Source organism: Poecilia latipinna, unplaced genomic scaffold (genome assembly GCF_001443285.1).
Source record: "Poecilia latipinna isolate Pla-1442-1.1 unplaced genomic scaffold, P_latipinna-1.0 Scaffold230, whole genome shotgun sequence".
Classification (NCBI taxonomy): Eukaryota; Metazoa; Chordata; class Actinopteri; order Cyprinodontiformes; family Poeciliidae; genus Poecilia; species Poecilia latipinna.
The window spans coordinates 173,917-193,002 of record NW_015112846.1 but is presented as its reverse complement, the minus strand read 5'-3'; the positions used below and the strand labels follow the sequence as shown (position 1 = coordinate 193,002).

Here is a 19,086-nt window from a genome sequence, read left to right as displayed (position 1 = left end):
CCTTTTACAAACCCAAAAGTAGATCCACAGCCGAAAAAACCTGTTTTTTCCCCCCCCCCCCCCCAACAACTTCATACTGTTAATAAAGTAGAGCTTAGTGTTGGCTAAAGAGGGAGGAGGTAAGTCAGTGGACTCCTAGTCCTAGCTTGGAAAAGTCTGGAAGGTTGCATCAGAAAAGAAACTTATGGATCACAAAGGACAAAATTAGAGAGGAAAAGCTGAAATAGTTTGGACATGTGCAGAAGAAAGGTGGATCTGGTGGACAAAGGACGTTGGAAATGGAGCTGGCTTGGAAGAGGGGGAAAAAAGAAGAAAGGCAGCTGCGACAGAGGAGAATGTTAAGGACAGGGTGGATAATCTGCTGGGGAGAAATCTAAAGGAAGCAGCCAGGGAGAAAATGGCAGCACTGTTGGCAAAAAAAAAAAAAAAAAAAAAACTATGAAGGCAGCCACTCTGCACAGGTAATCGTTGTTCTGTTTTAGTTTAGTAACAAAACAAAAGAAAACACAAAACTCTTTAAAACATTTGTTCTCAGTGAAACATACTTAAAAACAATTACATTTCAAAGAATCACTTGTCAAAAAAAAAAAACTAATACAGAAGTATACGTATGGAAAAAATAGCTCTCTAAATATAGAAACAGAAAATGATTGAAAAAGAAAAATCAATAAACTTGAGAACATTGGAGATTTACTTCAAGTTTGACCTTTGTTTTCTTTTTTCTCTTGAGAAAAATCACTAACATGCATAAGTCAGTAACAATATCGATTTCTTTCAGTATAGTCCTGGGTAATCCCTGTATTATATAAACCTAATTTGAATTTATAAAATAGGTAAAAATAGCTTAAAATACAACAACTTTCCCATTGATTTTTATATATCTTCAGGTTGCATCCCTTTTCTTTTCTGACAGCAGTATTCAGTTTGTCATTACATATTCCATTTGACCTGAAACAAAGTGCCTCTTTTCTTAATCTAGACTTTTAACGTGAACATTTAGAATAATATTAACTTATCCATATTTCTGCTACAGTCTTGTTTTTCTGTTTTGGCGTTATTTACCGTTATTACGTTTGCATTTTGTGTAGAAGTGTATTAAGGTCCAAACTCCACTTGCATCCAACTTTTTCTGCATTCTGATAACATTTTTTTTATCTGGCTCTGACGCAACGCTCCGTCAACGCACCAACGGACTCGTAAGAGCGAGTAAGTTTGTACCGGAAATGCTCACCAGTGTAAACATCAACTTAATAAAGAATGTTGACATTAAACCCAGTGTTTTAATTGCTGTGTATGTCATCCGGCCTGATTTTTCCATTGGATCTGACACCAAAACAGATCCGGTGTGTTTTGGCCCTGTTCCAGCTTTCGGTTTTTCCGACTTTTGCTTTTTAATATCTTCCTCCTGTTTAGCTGCAGGGTTCCCTTTGCTTTCTGTGGATCAACCATGTACAGCAGCTCTTAAAAGTCTTTTTGTAGAACTTATGAATTATGTTTGAGGGTTTAAATGTGTGCTTTTTCTAAATGATCGAAAATTAACCCATTAATCGATTTTATTACCTACATATGAGGCATGTTTTACAAAGCATGCATGTTCACATGATTAATCCAAAGTTTGACATCACTCTCTATATAGCTTTTTTTTTTAATTTAAGACATGTTCTTAGATATTTTACATTTGTGTGTGTACATATACATTTATTCTTACTTTTCTTATATGATTTACACACATTAACATACAATAACTTAATGACCACCTCTAAAGGTGACTTTCGAATCACTCCACAATCTTGTATCTGTGTTATAACACAGCAGCACAATCTGTCACATCTACCTTTCAGACGGTTAAAAGTAAGCCTTTTCATTCTCTGCTCTGCCTTGTTTTTTTTTGGGGGGGTTTTTTTATGATGCTGCTCCATTCTCAGCCACTTCCTCGCAGCCATTGTCTTCCTCCTCTCAATTTCTGTTTTGAATAAATGCTTTTCTTCTTTTTCTGCGGGGTTTATTAGCTTCTGTTCAAAGGCTCGCTGCTCTCATTGATTCGTTACCATGGAATTGGAAGATAAAAAGTGTATCACCCTAATTTGTTGGATGCGGGGAGAAAATTCAATTACCAGTGGCCATGAATACGTCAGGTGTACTTTGCTCACCTTGTCATAAAAACCGGCTTCGCTTTGCCCGATGACGCGGCCGTCCTGCGCAGACACCATCACTCTGCTGCGCAGGGAGGGAGGCAGAAAGGACTCCAGGGTTTTGGCCAGCCAGTCCCGTCTGTGAGGATCTGGCTCATTACAGCAGAGAAGAGCTGCAACATAAAACAGGCAGAATTAGTGATTACCCGTAGTTAATAGGATAGGAAACGAGTTGATCATTGCAGGAGCTCTGCAACACATTTCAGCATTAGGGTTTTTGTGGAAGGCTCTCGTTGTAAAACACCTCAAATAATACACAGGAATTAGGATTTTCTTGCATTTAATTGGTAATAAATAAGCTCTAAACATGACAAATTTTCAGCAACAATCCATTTTTATTGTAATAATTAATCAGTGCAGATAATAATGCACGAATCGTTTTTTTTTTTTTTTATTTCAACATATTAATCTCTTTTGACTGCACTCCTGCTAACCCTTGTCCGTGATATATAATGAAACTCCTGTCATAGCTGCTTGTTTACCTGGAGTTGCACTTTGCATTATGGCGACAGCTTTGCCTCCGGGGGCAGAGCACAAATCCAGGACCTTATCACCATCTCTCACTTGCAAAGCCAGCACAGGAAGAAGCGAGGCAGCATTCAGGAGGTAGTACTGCTTCAGCTGGCCAGGCCGGTGGGTCGGGGAGGGAAATCGCACGGGGTGTGGGTGGATGTAACACTGTAATGAGGAAGGAGGAAATTTGGGTGGACGCTCAGACTGACGGGCCTGACTGAATGCATGAGAGGTAATGTAGGGCAGGAGACCAACGTCCTCAGGAGGGCGTTTTGAGAAATGAGGTGAGAGAGTGTCTTTTCCCTCCTGACGTGGAGAATTAGACACAGCAGAGTCACTGTTATGAAGCAGCTCCGAGACGTCCGTTTGTGGGAGCATTGATGAAAAGCCCTGAGACAGAAGAATCTGTGTGATAGCCGTCACGGAGCTGAAGCGGTTTAACATGACCCCATACTGCCAGGACGGAGGGTCCAGCAGCACTGCTCTGCAAGACAAAGGGGAAGACGAGAACGATGGTTTTATCTACTGATCGGGAGAACGTTGGTAAATCATTCAAGATAAAATTCACCTTGCAGAGGCCCACAAGTCTCCCAGTTCTTCGCTGTACTGCTGGTCAAAATGATTGAGGACTGCTGGAGATGGCTGTCTCCTGCTTTTACCCGTGTTTCTTATCTAAAAAACAAACAACAAAAAAAACATACAGACAATAAAAGAGAACATCCACTACAATGTTGGCAATCTAGATAAAGGTCTTCACAGAAGTTGGCCTGGTAACATGGTGGCACCTAAATATGTCTCCTTGATACGATTCTCTTCACACTAAGAGATGGAGATCATTTTTTTCCGCACTCTGTCCTCCTGTGTGTGATAGCAAAATACATGTGGGATTTGTCTTATTTTGCTCTGGTTGCAGATATTTTCTTTTTAGCGGACTATGAGCTATTTTCTTAAACTCATTTTGTGAATTATGCATTTATTCTTTTGAGGTTAGTATGACGTTTTTATAATTTTTGTATTAATCCGTGTTCTTCTCAATCAATGTCTCGTCTTTGCCTTTTCTGTTCACATTATGCCCTTTTAAAAGATGCATTTTATAAGGACTAAACCGAAATAAAGATGGTTACTGTTTTGCATTGCGGAACCAGTGCAAATCAATCTAGCCTTGATCGTGTATTTTTTATAAATAGTTTACAATGAAAACACACGTACTTCAGGTTTGAAGTTAATATTATGTTGCTTATTTCCAGGCTTAAACATCGTAATGCACCAGCGCCTCCTGGTGGAAACGGAGACTAAAAAACTCTAGGAAACAGCGGACACAACAAAGGTACAGAAATGCTTGAAAAAAAGGAGCAAAAACATCTAAAAGTACAAATTTTAACTTCAATTTTAAACTTCAGATCAAATATATCCCTTAGAAAGACTTGATAATTTAACAAACTGACTTGTTACATGCGCTGTTACAAAGACAGTATATCACCTTAAACTTTTACTTTTAAAACTATTAAAATTAACACAGTTCGTCAAAGCCGCTCATGCCGATTACCTTGTTTTTCAGAGATCGTTGCTGTTTGTTTTGCCATAAAGAACCATCCGGACCAGGCCGACAGGGAAACGAAGACAGCCACCGCAGAAATGTCCCTGCTGTTCTGGGTTCCAGACAAATATTCCTCCTCATGATGTAAAGGCACCGAACAGGAAGCACTGTTGAAACCTCGACATGCCATGAATTTACTAAATGGTCGCTTTCATTTAAATCTTTTGGGGAAAAATAGGTGACCCCTGAATGGTACGTTCATTAAATTCGTCCCCCATAGCTGTACAAAACACAGTTCCATTTCGAATTAATCGGACATAAGTTATCCAGTATTTTATATTAGCTATCGTTTACGTGCATTTAATCGTAAAATAATTTCTTGAATTAATTCGGAATGTTTTATCATAGATGTTCGTATTGTGCGTTTGTGAAATTCTGTCGCTAAAAATCAAGAAAAATTGAGCGAATCTGAAAACTGGATCTGCATGAACCAACATTTCGTTGAAAATGAAATATGCGCAGTATTCTGTTGTCTTGTGTCTACATACGTTTAAGTAGTTTACTTTCAGCACAAGACGAAAAGGCAATTTTCACTGAGATTTTTTTTTCTCTTAAGGTTAAATCTTCATTTTTCAAAACTAAGGCAAATAAGTGTCATGTTTTTTTTTTCCTCACCGACATTTTCATGGTTGCCTGTTGCTGCCCCACTCAGTATGGTTGAAGCCTCGTCACTAATGACCACTATGGAAAGCACATTAGTATAATTTTCTGCCTTAAACTTTTCACTTTTGTGTTTTTATGATGTAAAGAAGGCACTTTGAACTGCCTTGTTGCTGAAATGTGCTATACAAATAAACTTGATTGATTTAAGACATGTTTTTCTTTTCTATACTAAATGGCTAGAAAAACCTGTGCACATTGCTCTCATTCTTTCGCCTTGTATGTCTGTGTGCTGTGGATACTTGAAATCTGAAGTTTAATTTGTTGTACACATAATCTTGGCCAATAATGCTGACCGATTCAGTCACATGAAAACCCGTAAGAGGAAGCGGAGGAGTATCTTTGGTATCCTACACCAGGTTTATGAAAAACACAAGAAACAAATGAAGAATTAAGTGTTTTACTTCCATTACAGGCTGCATGTTTGCTGCCAAACCTTTCAATTAAATACACAGTTTAGACCCATCATGACAATGATTTGAGTTTAGCAGAGAACCTCAACATCAGGTTAGCAATCTTCCAATAAACACTGATAAGATTTAGACAAAATGAGCTGAAATCATCCTTTTATTCCAACTGCTGACTCTTGTCAACATTATGATGTGTCCTTTACATGGTCCGTGTTACATGGTCCATGTAAACACGGACCATGTAAAGGTCCGTGTTTACATGGCACAAGGTGCCATGTAAACACGCACAAGGTGTTTACATGGCGAAAAGGATGAGGAATGCAACCATCAGACAGAAGAGACCCATAGCTTCAGACAGAGCAAAGCCCAGGATGGCATAAGAGAACAGCTGCTGCTTCAGAGACGGGTTCCTGTTGAGAAAATGGGGGAAAAACAGGAGTCAAATGTAATTAAACTACACCTTAATAGTTTAGAAAATAGAATATTTCTTATGCCCATTTTTCTTGACCAAAAAAGAGCTACTAAATGACAAAGAAATATTTTCGCAATTCCTGATCTGCAAGACTGTAGTCACAAGGATTTGTGATCCTACCCAAAAATGGATACCAAGTACTGAAGCTTCTATCCAGAGTATGAACATTTATTTAGCTTTTATAGAAAATGTACAATTCTAAACTCGCAACAGAGGAAAGCTGAAAAACTTTGAACCACAAAATATGTCTCAATAGATTCTTGGCCAGGAAAATATTTGCTAAGGTCAAAACAGGCCTAGATAGAATTTTATGAAGCACAACATGTAGTAAGCATTAAAAACATCCTTAAGACATACCTAGCATATCCAATAATAAGACTGCCGAACACAGTTCCAATACCAGCTCCAGATCCAGCCACACCAACAGTGGCAGCTCCTGCTCCGATGAACTTTGCAGCTGTGTCAATATCACGACTCACAGCACTGGTCTGGAATCCCCGCACTGCCACCTGCTGCTGGGAGGCTGCAGGACTTGGTGGTGCCAGGAGTGAGGCAGTCTGCCAGTGTTTTAGAAAACATAAAACAAAAACCTATATTTACACAAAACTCCACTTAGTCTTTTTAGGCAATTTAGAAAAGGTAAAATGTCATTTCAATGCACCCGTTTTGTTTTTGTAGTTCTAAATATACTAAAAATGGAAACAAGTGTTTAGCATCTCATCTAAGGTTTTGATCTGGATGAGGATTAAAGCCAACTCCTAATATCCTGAATGGAATGTATTAAAATAAAAATCTGCAAGTTGTCTTATAAGTTGTCTTATGTTAGTCTTGATTTATTTAAATAAGATTAATCAGACTGAAAATAAGCCACAAATGACATCAGACCTTATTCTTCAGGTTGCATTAGCCTTAGCAAAATGAAATGGAGGCATTTTGTCTGCCTCTGCTATCAAACTCAAACCAGAGACGCACAAAGGATTTTTAAACTTTAGCAAGGTTCAGGTAATCTTACATGCTAATGCAGAGGTGGCATTTGTTTCAGCTTAAGTATTTATTTTAGCTATAGAAAGCTAAAAGCAAACTTAATATGTTTTACATAATTCCCAAAGGAAAAATGCATCTACCACCATGTATTTAAATGTTAAGTGTCCAGTTGTTTCATTCAAATCTCTGCCTGAGTAATGAATCATTCCCCACCAATTCTTGTACAGTACTCCATTTACTCTTCTTGCACGTGAAACCACAGTAAATTTGCTATGATGCGTTCTCACTGCCCAAATAGCCTGTGCATCAAGACTGTCCTCACCTCTGCTTTCCTGCTGTCAGACACGACTGCCGCTGAGAGGGGTCTGTAAAGCGCCCGGGATCCAGCACGGACCTGTGAAGGAAGAGATTGATAAAAAACTTAAAAAGTAATAGAAGACCAATATGCAAGGTTAGATGAATGACATCTTTATTTCAAGACAGACTAGCAATAAATGTTAACAGTTTCTTGTCTTTTTATTCTGTTAAGATGATTGGTTTACTTTTTATTATCATTTCTCCATTTGTCTTAATGCGTGATCTTCAACCAAAAAATCAAAACTGTGAAGGCTGAGAATGACAAAAAAAAGACATTTTTTCACTAAAAAGCTTTGTCAGGTGTTGTGTTTTTATTTTTTTAGCTTTGTTTTGTTTTCCCCAATTTTTGTTGTCGCTCATTTCAAATGAAAATCCCAACGTAGCACTGGGTCTCCAAATTAACTGCTTGGTTGCTAGAGGACGTGTGTAAAATTATTAAACTAAAAAAAAAAAAAAAATTATTTAACCAGAGTTTTCCATTTTCATCTGGCCTTAATTCGTTAAATTGGTAGTAACACCCTCGTTTTACCGTCCAATTTAAATATACACATCCAAATATATTAATTCGTAAATTAATTTAACCCACGAATAGCAACATTGACCAAAAGTTACTTTGGACCAACTGTTCCAACAACAAAACTTGTAACTCGAATTGGGCCTTTTCTTTACGTCATACATTTGCTTTGGTTGCATGTACAGTATGTTTATATCAGTCTAAACTTATAAACAGCGATTGTCCGTGTGGCTAAATAGACGGGTGGTGATTTGGCCTGAGTGAAACTGCTTCGTCCTTGCAGGTGTGAGCTCAGCTGACTTTAGCAGAGGGTCAAAGCCAGCTCGGTGGCAGGGTGTTAGCAGCGTTAGCTGCATAGTAGCTAGTGACCGTTCTGTCCTTACAGACAGCAAACAACACACCTGCTTTCTGTCCCGCTCTGAAAAGGCGCTGTTTAGCGTTTGCAACTTTGATTAGACGCCATTCATTCAAGTGTACTCACCAGAGAGGGCGTGGAGACGAACTTAGCACAGGCATACATCACGATGTATCGTTTGGTTCAGATGAGGCTGAGCAGCCAGTGGATATTTAATGTCTGCAAATAAAATAAATGAAACTATTTAAAGCTTATATCAATGAGTCAGCTTCGTTTGGTGAATGATTAGACTAATCATTCGGCTTGAGCCGACACGCAAAAAAGGTCAAGCTCGGATGCAAAGACCGAACAGTGTTACAGGAAGAAGATGGTTACTAATCAACAAGAAGAAGCACTGCAGCAGATAATACAGCCGGAAAATGTCGAACAAAAAGCTTATAAAAGTAATTGAATCTCAATTTCTCAGGAGGAGGGTTAGCACTCACCGGTCTGTTGTAGAGGTCGAACAAACCAGAGGTAGGCGCATGCGCAAGTTTCGACTTGTCTTATGGGTTTTCGGTAGACAAACGGCATGAAGAGCTCACTGCTGCCTCCAACAGGTAGGCTACTAAATTACATGACCTATTTATGTTCTCCGAGATATCAAGAGGCACTTTGTAGAGAAAGATTAACATAAAATAACAGACATATCTAATAATAATTAAAGCAAGCAATGTAAATAATTAATGTATTGAATTACACAAGGGCGTTTTCTGTTACAGTCGTTTATAACTTGGCATAAAAGCTTGGAGGATAATAGAGCAAGCTTGTGCTGCTGTGCAGAAAACTGTCTATGAGTTTAGTTTTTTCTGTAATTTCTCATCCAGTTATTGTATCTTTCAATATTTTACTCAGTGCACTTAAACAATATAAAAAGGGGGAGAAAAAGGTTGCGAACATGTCCTGGAATCCAAAAAGTATTTTGTCGGATGTTCAGACGAGACTAAAGACATAAAAATCACTAATGCAAACTCTGAACACAACACATACCTACATTGTTGTACTGAATAGCTTGAACATATGTTTGAAAAGCCAAATGTGGCCTTCATGTGACATTTCTTTTATCTTTCTGTCTCTGCATAAAAGACTACTGTGCGTTTCAACATAGTCTGCCACAAGATGGCAGCAACACAATATAGGTGAATTTTCCAAACTGGCGCGATGGTAAGAGATCACCAGAGAGAAATGTATTAGATTCCTTTTTGATCATTAGAATTTGCAGCCTAAATTGACATATTTTGATTCCTGGCATGGATCAGTTTTGCTCTTGCAAGGTCAGGCTAGACAAGTAACAGAGACTGCAGCTGCAGGTTATGCTACTGCAGCGTTTCTGTCATTTTTGAAACAGGTGGTGCCTGGGGATGAATGAGAATTAGCTGCTACGTGTGGAGAATTTCTATGTGGGTAAAATCTGTGGCATGTTTATATATAGCTACCTCATGAGAAATTGATTTATTTATTTTTTCCTCCAGTGCGCACGTTTATTTGGCCATTTTAACTGCAATACTATTAAAGAAACAAAACACTGATCATGATACTTTGTTAAACCTAACATTTGAGTCATAACAAGCACATATACCCGAAATATTACGCTCGCGAGTAAGGTTCATCTTGATTTCACAATGAAGATTGAAATTTCATGCACTTTCATTAAAAATATTAACTTCGCCCACAATTTGCTTTTAGATGTGGTGTTCAGCTTGCACATCGCAGAAAACTAAACACGTTCCAGCAAATTTCACATTTCTTTTATAGCTTTTATGCAAAACGTGCATGCCTCCCGCTTTAAGTGGGCATCCCCTCTTAAAAAATGCATCTCTGGCCGCCCCCTCATCTGTGAGCTCCATTTGGTGCTGCGGAAGGGAGATTCCTCAGCCTTTCCAGTCATACACCCCCTCCTCCGCGTGATGTTACCGTTACGCACCACCATAATAAATGGAGACGTGACTCTTCTGGGCGAATCCTTGCCGACGTCACTCCCGCTTGATATAAAGAAGCCCGAGCAGCAGCTCTGGACAGACTAAAGCAAAAGCGCGTTTTTGACTGCAGCGAATTTCTAAAGCGAGGATTACAGGATTGCTATTGTTGGATTTATTTATCAGCCAAGGGTAAGTGTGTTTTTAAAGCAAAAGAAAATGTGAAACTTTAATGAATTGCCATGTACAAATCAGCCATTTTATCTCATCGCATGACATATTTTATTGCCTGAGCGTTAAAATCTCTTTTCTATCCATCGTGTTTAAACTTTGTTACTGTAAACGTGATTCACAATTCGCATATTTACGCATGGCGCTTCTACCCCACAGACCCTCTGTACGCACACAATGACTCTGAACAAGGGTGACAAATTCCGTAACATGGATAAGAGGAGAGGAAGCGTTCCGTTCCCAATGAACCTTCCCAACCTGCACAGGAGAAGCATGCCCGTGGACGACCGGGATCTGCGCGCCACGACGCCGCAGACGGGGCAAACCGACGAGCTTTCCAACCTACTGCGCTGCACGTCCTACTCCCCGACCGACGAGCACCGAGGCAGCTGCGCCTCGGACTCTTCTGACTCGGTGATCTCCACCGGGAGCGAGACAGACTCCCAGGTCTACAAGGTGGTCCTCCTCGGGGAGCACGGGGTCGGCAAGTCCAGCCTGGCGCGCGTCTTTGGAGGGCTTGAGGACGCCGGTCACGACTGCGATGAAGCAGGTACATGGTGATGCCAAGAATGAGTCATCAGCCTACATTTATATACACTACACACACTCACCGAAGACTTTCATTGATACGTTAGTGTGAGACAATTGTGTGGTTCTTTCAATGCACTTAAATTTGTGAGAATGGGGAAATAGCTGTTAAATAAAATGATCAAGTAAGTGTAAGGCACCATTCATTTCAAATTAACAACACAGAAACGTCTTTATTTCAGACGTCTCTAACGTCTAGTCTAATTCTATATTTTGTGCTGCCATTGAGCTTCACTGAAAACACATGAAGTATATATTTCCATCTTTGAGTAGAATCGCACACCTAACATTATAGCTTAAGGGGAAAATATAGAAGACAATATTTGCAGGCATGACCAACATTTTCCTGAAATATTGAGAGAACTAAAACAATTTCTGACGAAAAATAAGTCACATAGATAACAGATAAGATTGCTCTGCTGCCAGAATGTATCACAATATTTATCCCTTCTCCCCTCAGGAAATACTTATGACAGATCTATTTTTGTGGACGAAGAGGAGGCTTCCATTTTGCTCTATGACATCTGGGAGCAGGTGAGCATTATATATTATTAATGCAGTGTCTCTCCATCCCACCCCCCACCATTGACGGATATCTTATTTGTAAACTGGCCAAGACTAACATTGGTTTCTGGTTTCTCTTCTGAAGGATAATAGCCAGTGGCTAAAGGAGCAGTGCATGAGGATGGGAGACGCATACATCATCGTGTACTCAGTGACGGACAAATCGAGCTTCGAGAAGGCATCAGAGCTCCGCATCCAGCTGCGTCGAGCCAGGCAGTCGGAGAACATTCCCATCATCCTTGTTGGCAACAAAAGTGACTTGGTGCGGTCCAGAGAGGTGTCAGTTGATGGTGAGTTAGTGTATTTAATCAGTGAGATCAACATAAGGAATAGAAAACCAACATGAGAGCCAAGGAAATAATTTGTGGTCTTGAATATTGCACCTCTAAATCTTTTTTTCTGTTTGTTTTGTTTTCCTCTCCTTCGTCGGGCTACAGAGGGAAGCGCCTGTGCCGTGGTGTTTGACTGCAAGTTCATCGAGACGTCTGCATCGCTTCACCACAACGTGCATGCCTTGTTCGAGGGCATCGTCAGACAGATCCGTCTGAGGAAAGACAGCAAAGAGGAAAACGCGAGGCGCATGGCCAACTGCAGGCGCAGAGAGAGCATCAGCAAGAAGGCCAAACGCTTTCTGGGTCGCATGGTCGCACGCAAAAACAAAAAGATGGCCTTCAGGCAGAAGTCCAAGTCATGTCATGACCTTACGGTTCTCTGAGTAACACATAGGATAGAGAGACTAATTTATGTTCTTTTTTTTTTTTTTTCCTTTTTCCTTTGGCCTCTGAAGACCTGATCCTGTGTGTGTTTTAACACTGATCCTAAAGGACTAATAGAGCTGTACAGAATATATTTTTGTTTTTTCATGCACAAACCAAAAGCTAAGACAGGATGTGATTTGCAAAAAAAACAAAAAAACAAAAAACAAAAGACCGGTATTGTAAAATGATATCACAATAATGGTCACATCTTCTAAAGCTTTGCAAACATTTTACTTTACAGTCTGCCTTAAAAATGTTGCCATCATATAAGGATTCTTTTGTCTAAAAGATTTGATACCTTATTTCTAATCAGGTGCAAAGATGGTCTTGCTGTTTGGGTTGTTGTTGTGATCCATTGTTGAAGGGGATTGATGTGTATATACCATAAGTAGGCATAGTGCTGAATGCAACAAACATCTCATCATTATCAATGTCATCTGGGGTTCTAATATATACTTGAATGATGGTGCGCAGGTTCGTGCCTCGGTCAAGTTACTGAAGACTACTCTAAGTTTAGGTAAAACCTCTTTTATTCTGTATTGTTCCATGACATTGAATTCAGGTTGTGAATGTATGAGTAAAGCAATAAGTTAGTAATGTGAGCCTTGACATTGTTTGACTTTTTTTTGTTTACATTGATTTTCTTTTTCAATAAAATTGAAAAAAAAAAAAAGCCTTTTTCACGTCCTCTCATTATTACCATGACAACGTAAAACGCAAAATGCAACTAAGAAGAATTAGTTGTTTTGGGTGAGTTATCTGCTCATGAATATTTATTGATGCAATCAGTGGAACGGAATTTCTCCGGCTATTGGCTCTAAAGGAAGGAAATAATGTAGTTAAGTCAGTTTTTTTCCCCCTCGCCGTGTTAAACATTAATCTACCAAAAAGAGCACAAGTGTACAAATTTTCCACCCAATTCAAAGTTCTCTCACAGCTCTTAGAAGTAGGTATCGCAAGCATCACCAGGAGAAGGTAAGATTATCATTATTTGCTTTGTGTGTACGTTTGTAACATAAATGTTCATTCTGATTTAGTATCATCTGTTTTTGATATTCAGGTTTTTCTTTTTTCTAAATTCACTGTTCCGCTCTGGAGTTGGAGACTTTGACTAGGATATCCTTTTAGATGGTTGAGGACCATTATATCCATTAGATGTTTGTCAAACATTAAGCCATTGCTGAGTTATTCTTTGAATTCAGTTTAGCTTTGGCATGTACCAATGGTACTGTTTTTGTCTTTGTTGACCTTCCCCCTTGTAAACTGAGCTGTATTTTTGGGTATAAGGTTTAGAAAAATGCCACAATGAAAAACCAGTAACAAAGACAGTGTTGGTGTCAAGTTTTGGTAGTAAATGTGTCACATTCACAGGAACAGATGGCGGACGGGAAAGTCCCACCAATGCTCCTCGCAGTCCTTTTAGTAAGTTTATTTTTTTCTGTTTTTTACATGCTTTTGTTGGTTGTTTGTACACAGAAACTAAATATGTGGGGAAAAAAAATATTAGTAATACACTTATTATCCTATTTCATAGCTTTCAGGGCTTCACACATTTGCACCGTGCTCAGGGGCAAATGTCAAAATTGGTGTTCCTGAAAACTACGATGGCATTTTCCCGTGGTATCTAGCTAAGGTAAGGCCCCCATAATTTTCTTGAAGTTCACTTTTTTAATAAATACAAATGAAAGCATCAGATAGCAAAAAACTGAAATCGAAAATTAAGCCCCTAAAAATTCCCCATTCTTAAAAAAAACGCGCTGTACCAATGAAATCTGGGTTGCAAGATAAGAAAAAATACTAATTTCTTTTCTTTTCTTGTTTACAATTTCATCATTGCATAATGAAAGACCACTATTTCTCCAATGAAAGAAAATGAAGGTGGATAGTGAGTCAAAATAGCATCCGCGTCCCTTTTATTTCTATCCTTTTTTTTCTGCACTCAAGGTTGAAGATGCACGAACATGCTGGCGTCATCGCTCTTCCATAATTGGCATGTTCACAGTGCTTTTCTGGCACCCGACCCAGCCTCTGCTTTTAGTCCAGCTGGGTGGCAGGTGGAGTGTTTTATTCATACGTGTCACTCAGACATCTTCTGGATTGCTCAGCTTCACGAGTGCATGCATGGCTCATCGATTGGCTTTACAGCGGTGCCATTTTGCCCTACGTAATAAAATATCCACTCCTTTCTTTTTTTTTTTTTTTTTGCAAGACTTTCATTAACATGACATGCTCAGCGCTTTTCTTGGGGGAATAATAACCATCCTTTGTGTTATAAATGGATTGGATAAAATAATTGCTTCAGATTTGCTCAAGGTAAAAAACCCTTTCATTCAGCTCCATTCGTCACAGAGTGGCCCACTCGTCTGTTCGCCTATTTAGACGTCTTCCATGATTCATTTTGCAAACCTTACTCGAGACCACGGCTGATGTCCTTTACAAATCATAAAGGGTGCTGTGAATAAATACTTTCGGGGCTGATTTATTTTCGCTTTGGCCTTCCATCTGTTTTCCATACTTGTTTTGTCATGGTCAGGGTTGCACGAGGCTGGAACGTATCCAACAAAAGAGGCAGAGCAGATCCTGCGCAGGTCACCACCAGCCCATCTCAGGATTAACTGGGACCGACACGCATGCTTTTGATATTTGGAATCACCGCACACATGTCTACAGGCTCTTGAAAAATACCTCACATCCCCAGAACAAGTTTATGTTTCCTTACGTTAAGAGCACAAACATGTCTGTATGTTGTTGGGATTTTTTTGTGATAGTCCAGCGCAAAGTAATGTACATAATATGAGAATGTAAAATGATTACTTGATTTTCTGTCTTAATGAAAATGTAATTCATAAAGAGAAAGTAAAATATTTCATACCTGCTCAAAAACCTATGGAAAAATCTTTAATGGCATTATAGCAATTACATCCATTTTATAAATGCCTGCTAGCTTTTTGCATGTTTCCACAGATATTTTGACTATTTAATTGTGGTGATGAGCTCCAAGGTTTTGAGGTTGGAAAGCCTCCTTGCAGCCACCCTAATCTTTAACTATGGCCACAGATTATCTACCAGATACATGAATATAACACACATTGCATTTAACAAGGGTAACATTAACTTTAGGCTTTGGGCTTATGTGTACATTTCAAAAGCTTTGTATTTCCTCACTGTAAAATAAAATATGTCAGCCTTTGGCCAGTTTTGCTTGTTTTTATCCCTCTTAACAGCGGCATAAACTCATGTTTCTCTTCTCTCTCTTTTTCATTGCAGCTTCACAACCTGCCAAGTAATTATTCTGACCTGGTGTTAACTGGAGACGACGAGGGCATATTTGGAGTAGATGCCCAGTTTCTGTATGCAATAAAACCACTGGACAGAGAGAAACAACCATCTTACTCGCTGCAGGTTCTACACTATATTGTCACGTTTCTGTTTTCCGTAGACTCCAAATTTTAGATCTCTTAAGATTCAAGAGATATCAGATTCAGCAGCTTGACACATCTATGTTAAATTGCATCCATCTTGTGTCTAGTGTTGCAGAAGGGTTTAAAATCTCTGCTTCGATTGTGAGCAACTGTGAGTCATGCTGAAACAAAGCACGCTGAGTTCAGGGTGAGGGTTTCTACCCTGCAGGTGTCCTTCAAACCATCAGGCGTCATTCAGAACATCAGATCATCAGCTCATCGGCAGACGTTCACTGTGGAAGTGTTTGTCATTGACAAGAACGACAATGTGCCCACCTTCATTGAAGAGAGCATGAGAGGCAGCGTTCAGCTCGGGCTTCTCAAAGGTATCTGTCAGTCTGCCCCAGGGCACCTGTGGCTACAATGTACTAGCTTGCTGCCATTAGTGTGTGAATGTGTATATTCACACACTAATGGCACTTATATTTATTTGGATGTATTTCTTCAGGGAGGCAGCTAAAGTACACAACAACAGCTAAATCATAGTAAAGTATATGCATCATATAAATGTAAAACAATATTTTTTTTTTCTGTAAATTTAATGTTACTCAATGAATACTTGTAACCATTAGCCTCAAGGTTACACAGCACTAAGGTTTGATTGCATCAAAGATCTTTTAGCACATTGGCATACAGGAGCTGGCACTGCAGTCACATTAATATCAGCTATTAGAAAGTAAATTCATTCTATAACCCTGTAAAGAGATAAATAAATGTAATCCCCTTTGTATATATGTATATGCTAAACTGTGTCGTTTTTAAACAAGTAATATTTGTATCCAATAATAATCACCTATACCTGTCATACAAAATATACAAATATACCCATTGGTTGTTTTAGTTGTTCTTCAACTTCCTCTGTTGTCTCTGCATTCTCTTTGTCTATTAGGCATCCCATTCATGCGAGTGGAAGCGGTCGATCGCGATGACCGTAACACTGCTCACGCTGAGCTGCGGTTCAGCATGATGGAGCAAACTCCCAGGATTCCCTCCAGTCAAATGTTCTTCATTGACTCCATAACTGGAGAGGTTTCCCTCACCGAGGAAGGTCAGTTGATGTAGTTACATAACATACCATCACCTGTAATTGGCAAAGAAGAAGTCTAATTTACTACTACTAATAATAATAATAATAACAATAAAACTAATAATAACAATAGTATCCCAAAGATTAGAATGTCAGGAAGTAAAGAAATCATTAGTCGCAAAAACAATTATAATGCAAAACATTTCCTCACTTTCTACCGATCCAAAACTTAGGGAAACAAATTCAGACAAACAAATTTTGTGAAACACTTTAAATATCTCTTCAGATCTTTGCAGCAGCTACTATTCAGCTGCAGATTGCCATTTGTTTATTCTCTCTTGCAAGATTTCATCAAATGGATAACATGAAGGAGATAATTTTTTTACTCCTCATTTTCTTCTTGATTGACCTCACGTTCAACACAGTGCATGTTTTTTTTAACACTGTTGTGTTGAATCTTCTCATTACATCATTACTCAAATTACTATGAAAACATACTTGTATTAATCTATTTTCTTACATTGCTATATTATGGCTCCATTTTAATAAGGAAGTTAGTATGAACTCAGCGACTCTAAGGAGTTTGCTGAAACAGCTACTTTTCTAACTTAGCCTCAAAAGTGGGCTTTCTCCATGACAGATTCCTTTTTTTTTCCTAACAATGAAATATCTCCACGTGTATTGGGCTCTTCTGTATAAATAAAACCGAGTCTGGAAAAAAAAATAAACATAATTATGTGACATTAAGTTTTGAAATAAGCTTCAAACAAGTGAAATAACATAATTCTTTAAAATTTAAAGTTACTTTTTGATGCAAGCAGACACATATTTGTATGGATTCACAGTCATTTCCTGTATGCTCATTTCTATTTCTGTTGCTGTGGTGTTTCCCCTTGTAACGGTTTGACAGGAGCTGGGAGACGTTCACACTTGCCGGTCCTTTTCTGCCCACACAGGTGCCTGATTTCCAAGTGGCAAGGAGGCACTAAAATTGCCTCCTTGATTTTTTTTCTACGTCATTTTCAGACTAGCTGAAACTGGTTATGATTGCCTCTGCAATGAGATTTTAAAGCTTTTTCTCTCCTCCATTTATGCATTTGATAAAAACAGCATCCAGGTGCTTTTTTTTTTATGAGGAAAGACATATTAAATGTGTGATGTCTTGTTTGTCCGAGTGAGTATGTGGTCAGTTCAGGGGCTTTTCATTGAATTGCTTTGTGCTTGCACGTGTGTTCATTTATTATCTAGGTCATTTTTCCAATAGATTTATTTGTATCACTCTGGGGTTTTATTAATGCTCAGAGATATATATATAAAAAAAGTGACACAGTGTGCTGTTCAGCTGCCTTTGGTAATAATGTCAGTGCTGAAAATAAACAGAAAACGGTTCCTTAAATAAAATATAATCTTTGTTCTCATTTCCACCATACTGTGACCCTCCACATGCCCCTCCTTTTGCAGGAGCCTCTACTCTGGACCCAGAGATGTGTGGTCGTTATAAGCTGTCAGTGATGGTGAAAGACATGGCTGGCAGGACTAATGCTTTCTTCACCTCTGGCATTGTTACTGTTGAGGTTACTGGAAACACTTGGGCATCGCCAGACCCAGTGCGACTGCAGGAGAATCTTCCCGGTCCTTACCCCATTCCCATATCTCAGGTGAGATAGAAAAACCCGATCAGCAGCAGCGTACCAAAGCGAAGTAAGGCAAGTTTATTGTAGCAGCATTTTTTTTTACACAAAGTATTCCAAAGTGCTTTACGACAAACGTGATTGTGTTTATGTTGAAACATAAAAACACATAAGCGCAGGGTGGAGTGGAGCATCTGACTGCAATAAGAAGCAAATCAAAGAAAATGGAAAAAAAAATAAATAAAATACTTGTTTTATTCTGCTACCCAATCCTAAAAGCATGTTATCTATTGCAGTGTTGTATTATAATCAAATGAACATGATCAATAGTCAGGATGGAGTGAAAAGGTATCCCTTTGCTGATTTCTTTTTTTAGTACCTCTCAAAACCTAAGTGATCAAACACTAAATTATTCATACTGAATGAATGCAATGAATCCTTTCCGACCACCTCCTGCCTGAGTTGCTTTAACGTCTATAATCCCTCAAACACTTGCATGTTATTTTAATCCTACTGCACAACACAGTGTAGACACTTAACAACTTAATGTGTTTTGGGAAATGAAAGCACTTATTGTTTAAATCACAGTAAAGAATGTATGCATGTTTTTCTCTTAGGGTTATTTTTGCTTCTCTAATATGAAGTATTGTGTTGCAAAAGCTAATGTGCAACTCATTTGTTTATGTTTTCCTGTTGTAGTTCCTGCTCAATGTACTCTTTATTCTATTTTACCTGGAGGTGCAATTGCTCACATTAACAATAAGTTTTAGTTGAATTTCATTATGAGAACCGTCTTAAGGAAGCTACGGCAAAAAAA

At 38.8% G+C, this 19,086-nt stretch overlaps 4 protein-coding genes across 4 annotated transcripts in view; 2 read left to right on the top strand and 2 right to left on the bottom strand.

Moving 5' to 3' along the window:
- The window catches only part of nsun3 (NOP2/Sun RNA methyltransferase 3), a 10,164-nt gene extending 4,911 nt beyond the window's left edge, over positions 1-5,253 (bottom strand). The window contains exons 1-4 of the mRNA XM_015032088.1: positions 4,252-5,253; positions 3,274-3,377; positions 2,675-3,189; positions 2,151-2,305 (exon numbers count right to left, since the gene is read on the bottom strand). Of these exons, the coding sequence (XP_014887574.1) occupies positions 2,151-2,305; positions 2,675-3,189; positions 3,274-3,377; positions 4,252-4,383 (906 nt within the window). The 5' untranslated portion in view covers positions 4,384-5,253. The remainder of the gene's footprint in view (positions 1-2,150; positions 2,306-2,674; positions 3,190-3,273; positions 3,378-4,251) is intronic.
- A 95-nt stretch (positions 5,254-5,348) lies between these two features.
- LOC106947234 (ATP synthase F(0) complex subunit C3, mitochondrial-like) lies at positions 5,349-8,650 on the bottom strand. The gene is made up of 6 exons (XM_015032091.1): positions 8,540-8,650; positions 8,181-8,273; positions 7,151-7,222; positions 6,202-6,401; positions 5,649-5,782; positions 5,349-5,576 (listed from the first exon to the last, which is right to left on the bottom strand). Exons 2-5 carry the CDS (start codon positions 8,217-8,219, stop codon positions 5,668-5,670), a joined length of 426 nt encoding a protein of 141 aa, XP_014887577.1. The 5' UTR covers positions 8,220-8,273; positions 8,540-8,650; the 3' UTR covers positions 5,349-5,576; positions 5,649-5,667.
- Positions 8,651-10,039: 1,389 nt separating this feature from the next.
- Positions 10,040-12,342, top strand: rrad (Ras-related associated with diabetes). The gene is made up of 5 exons (XM_015032090.1): positions 10,040-10,201; positions 10,400-10,790; positions 11,289-11,362; positions 11,478-11,682; positions 11,830-12,342. Exons 2-5 carry the CDS (start codon positions 10,418-10,420, stop codon positions 12,105-12,107), a joined length of 930 nt encoding a protein of 309 aa, XP_014887576.1. The 5' UTR covers positions 10,040-10,201; positions 10,400-10,417; the 3' UTR covers positions 12,108-12,342.
- Positions 12,343-13,462: 1,120 nt separating this feature from the next.
- cdh16 (cadherin 16, KSP-cadherin) overlaps positions 13,463-19,086 on the top strand; it is a 28,659-nt gene continuing 23,035 nt past the window's right edge. The window contains exons 1-6 of the mRNA XM_015032087.1: positions 13,463-13,572; positions 13,685-13,783; positions 15,418-15,552; positions 15,781-15,937; positions 16,501-16,659; positions 18,100-18,296. Of these exons, the coding sequence (XP_014887573.1) occupies positions 13,528-13,572; positions 13,685-13,783; positions 15,418-15,552; positions 15,781-15,937; positions 16,501-16,659; positions 18,100-18,296 (792 nt within the window). The 5' untranslated portion in view covers positions 13,463-13,527. The remainder of the gene's footprint in view (positions 13,573-13,684; positions 13,784-15,417; positions 15,553-15,780; positions 15,938-16,500; positions 16,660-18,099; positions 18,297-19,086) is intronic.

Excerpts from the sequence above, each read along its gene's own strand:
- rrad (XM_015032090.1), top strand. The coding sequence starts at position 10,418 with ATGACTCTGAACAAGGGTGACAAATTCCGTAACATGGATAAGAGGAGA. Across the intron at positions 11,363-11,477 it reads TCTATGACATCTGGGAGCAG|GATAATAGCCAGTGGCTAAA; the intron begins GTGAGCATTATA and ends TCTCTTCTGAAG. Across the intron at positions 11,683-11,829 it reads CAGAGAGGTGTCAGTTGATG|AGGGAAGCGCCTGTGCCGTG; the intron begins GTGAGTTAGTGT and ends GTCGGGCTACAG.
- LOC106947234 (XM_015032091.1), bottom strand. The coding sequence starts at position 8,219 with ATGTATGCCTGTGCTAAGTTCGTCTCCACGCCCTCTCTG. Across the intron at positions 6,402-7,150 it reads CTGACAGCAGGAAAGCAGAG|ACTGCCTCACTCCTGGCACC; the intron begins GTGAGGACAGTC and ends AAACACTGGCAG. Across the intron at positions 5,783-6,201 it reads CTTATTATTGGATATGCTAG|GAACCCGTCTCTGAAGCAGC; the intron begins GTATGTCTTAAG and ends TTTTCTCAACAG.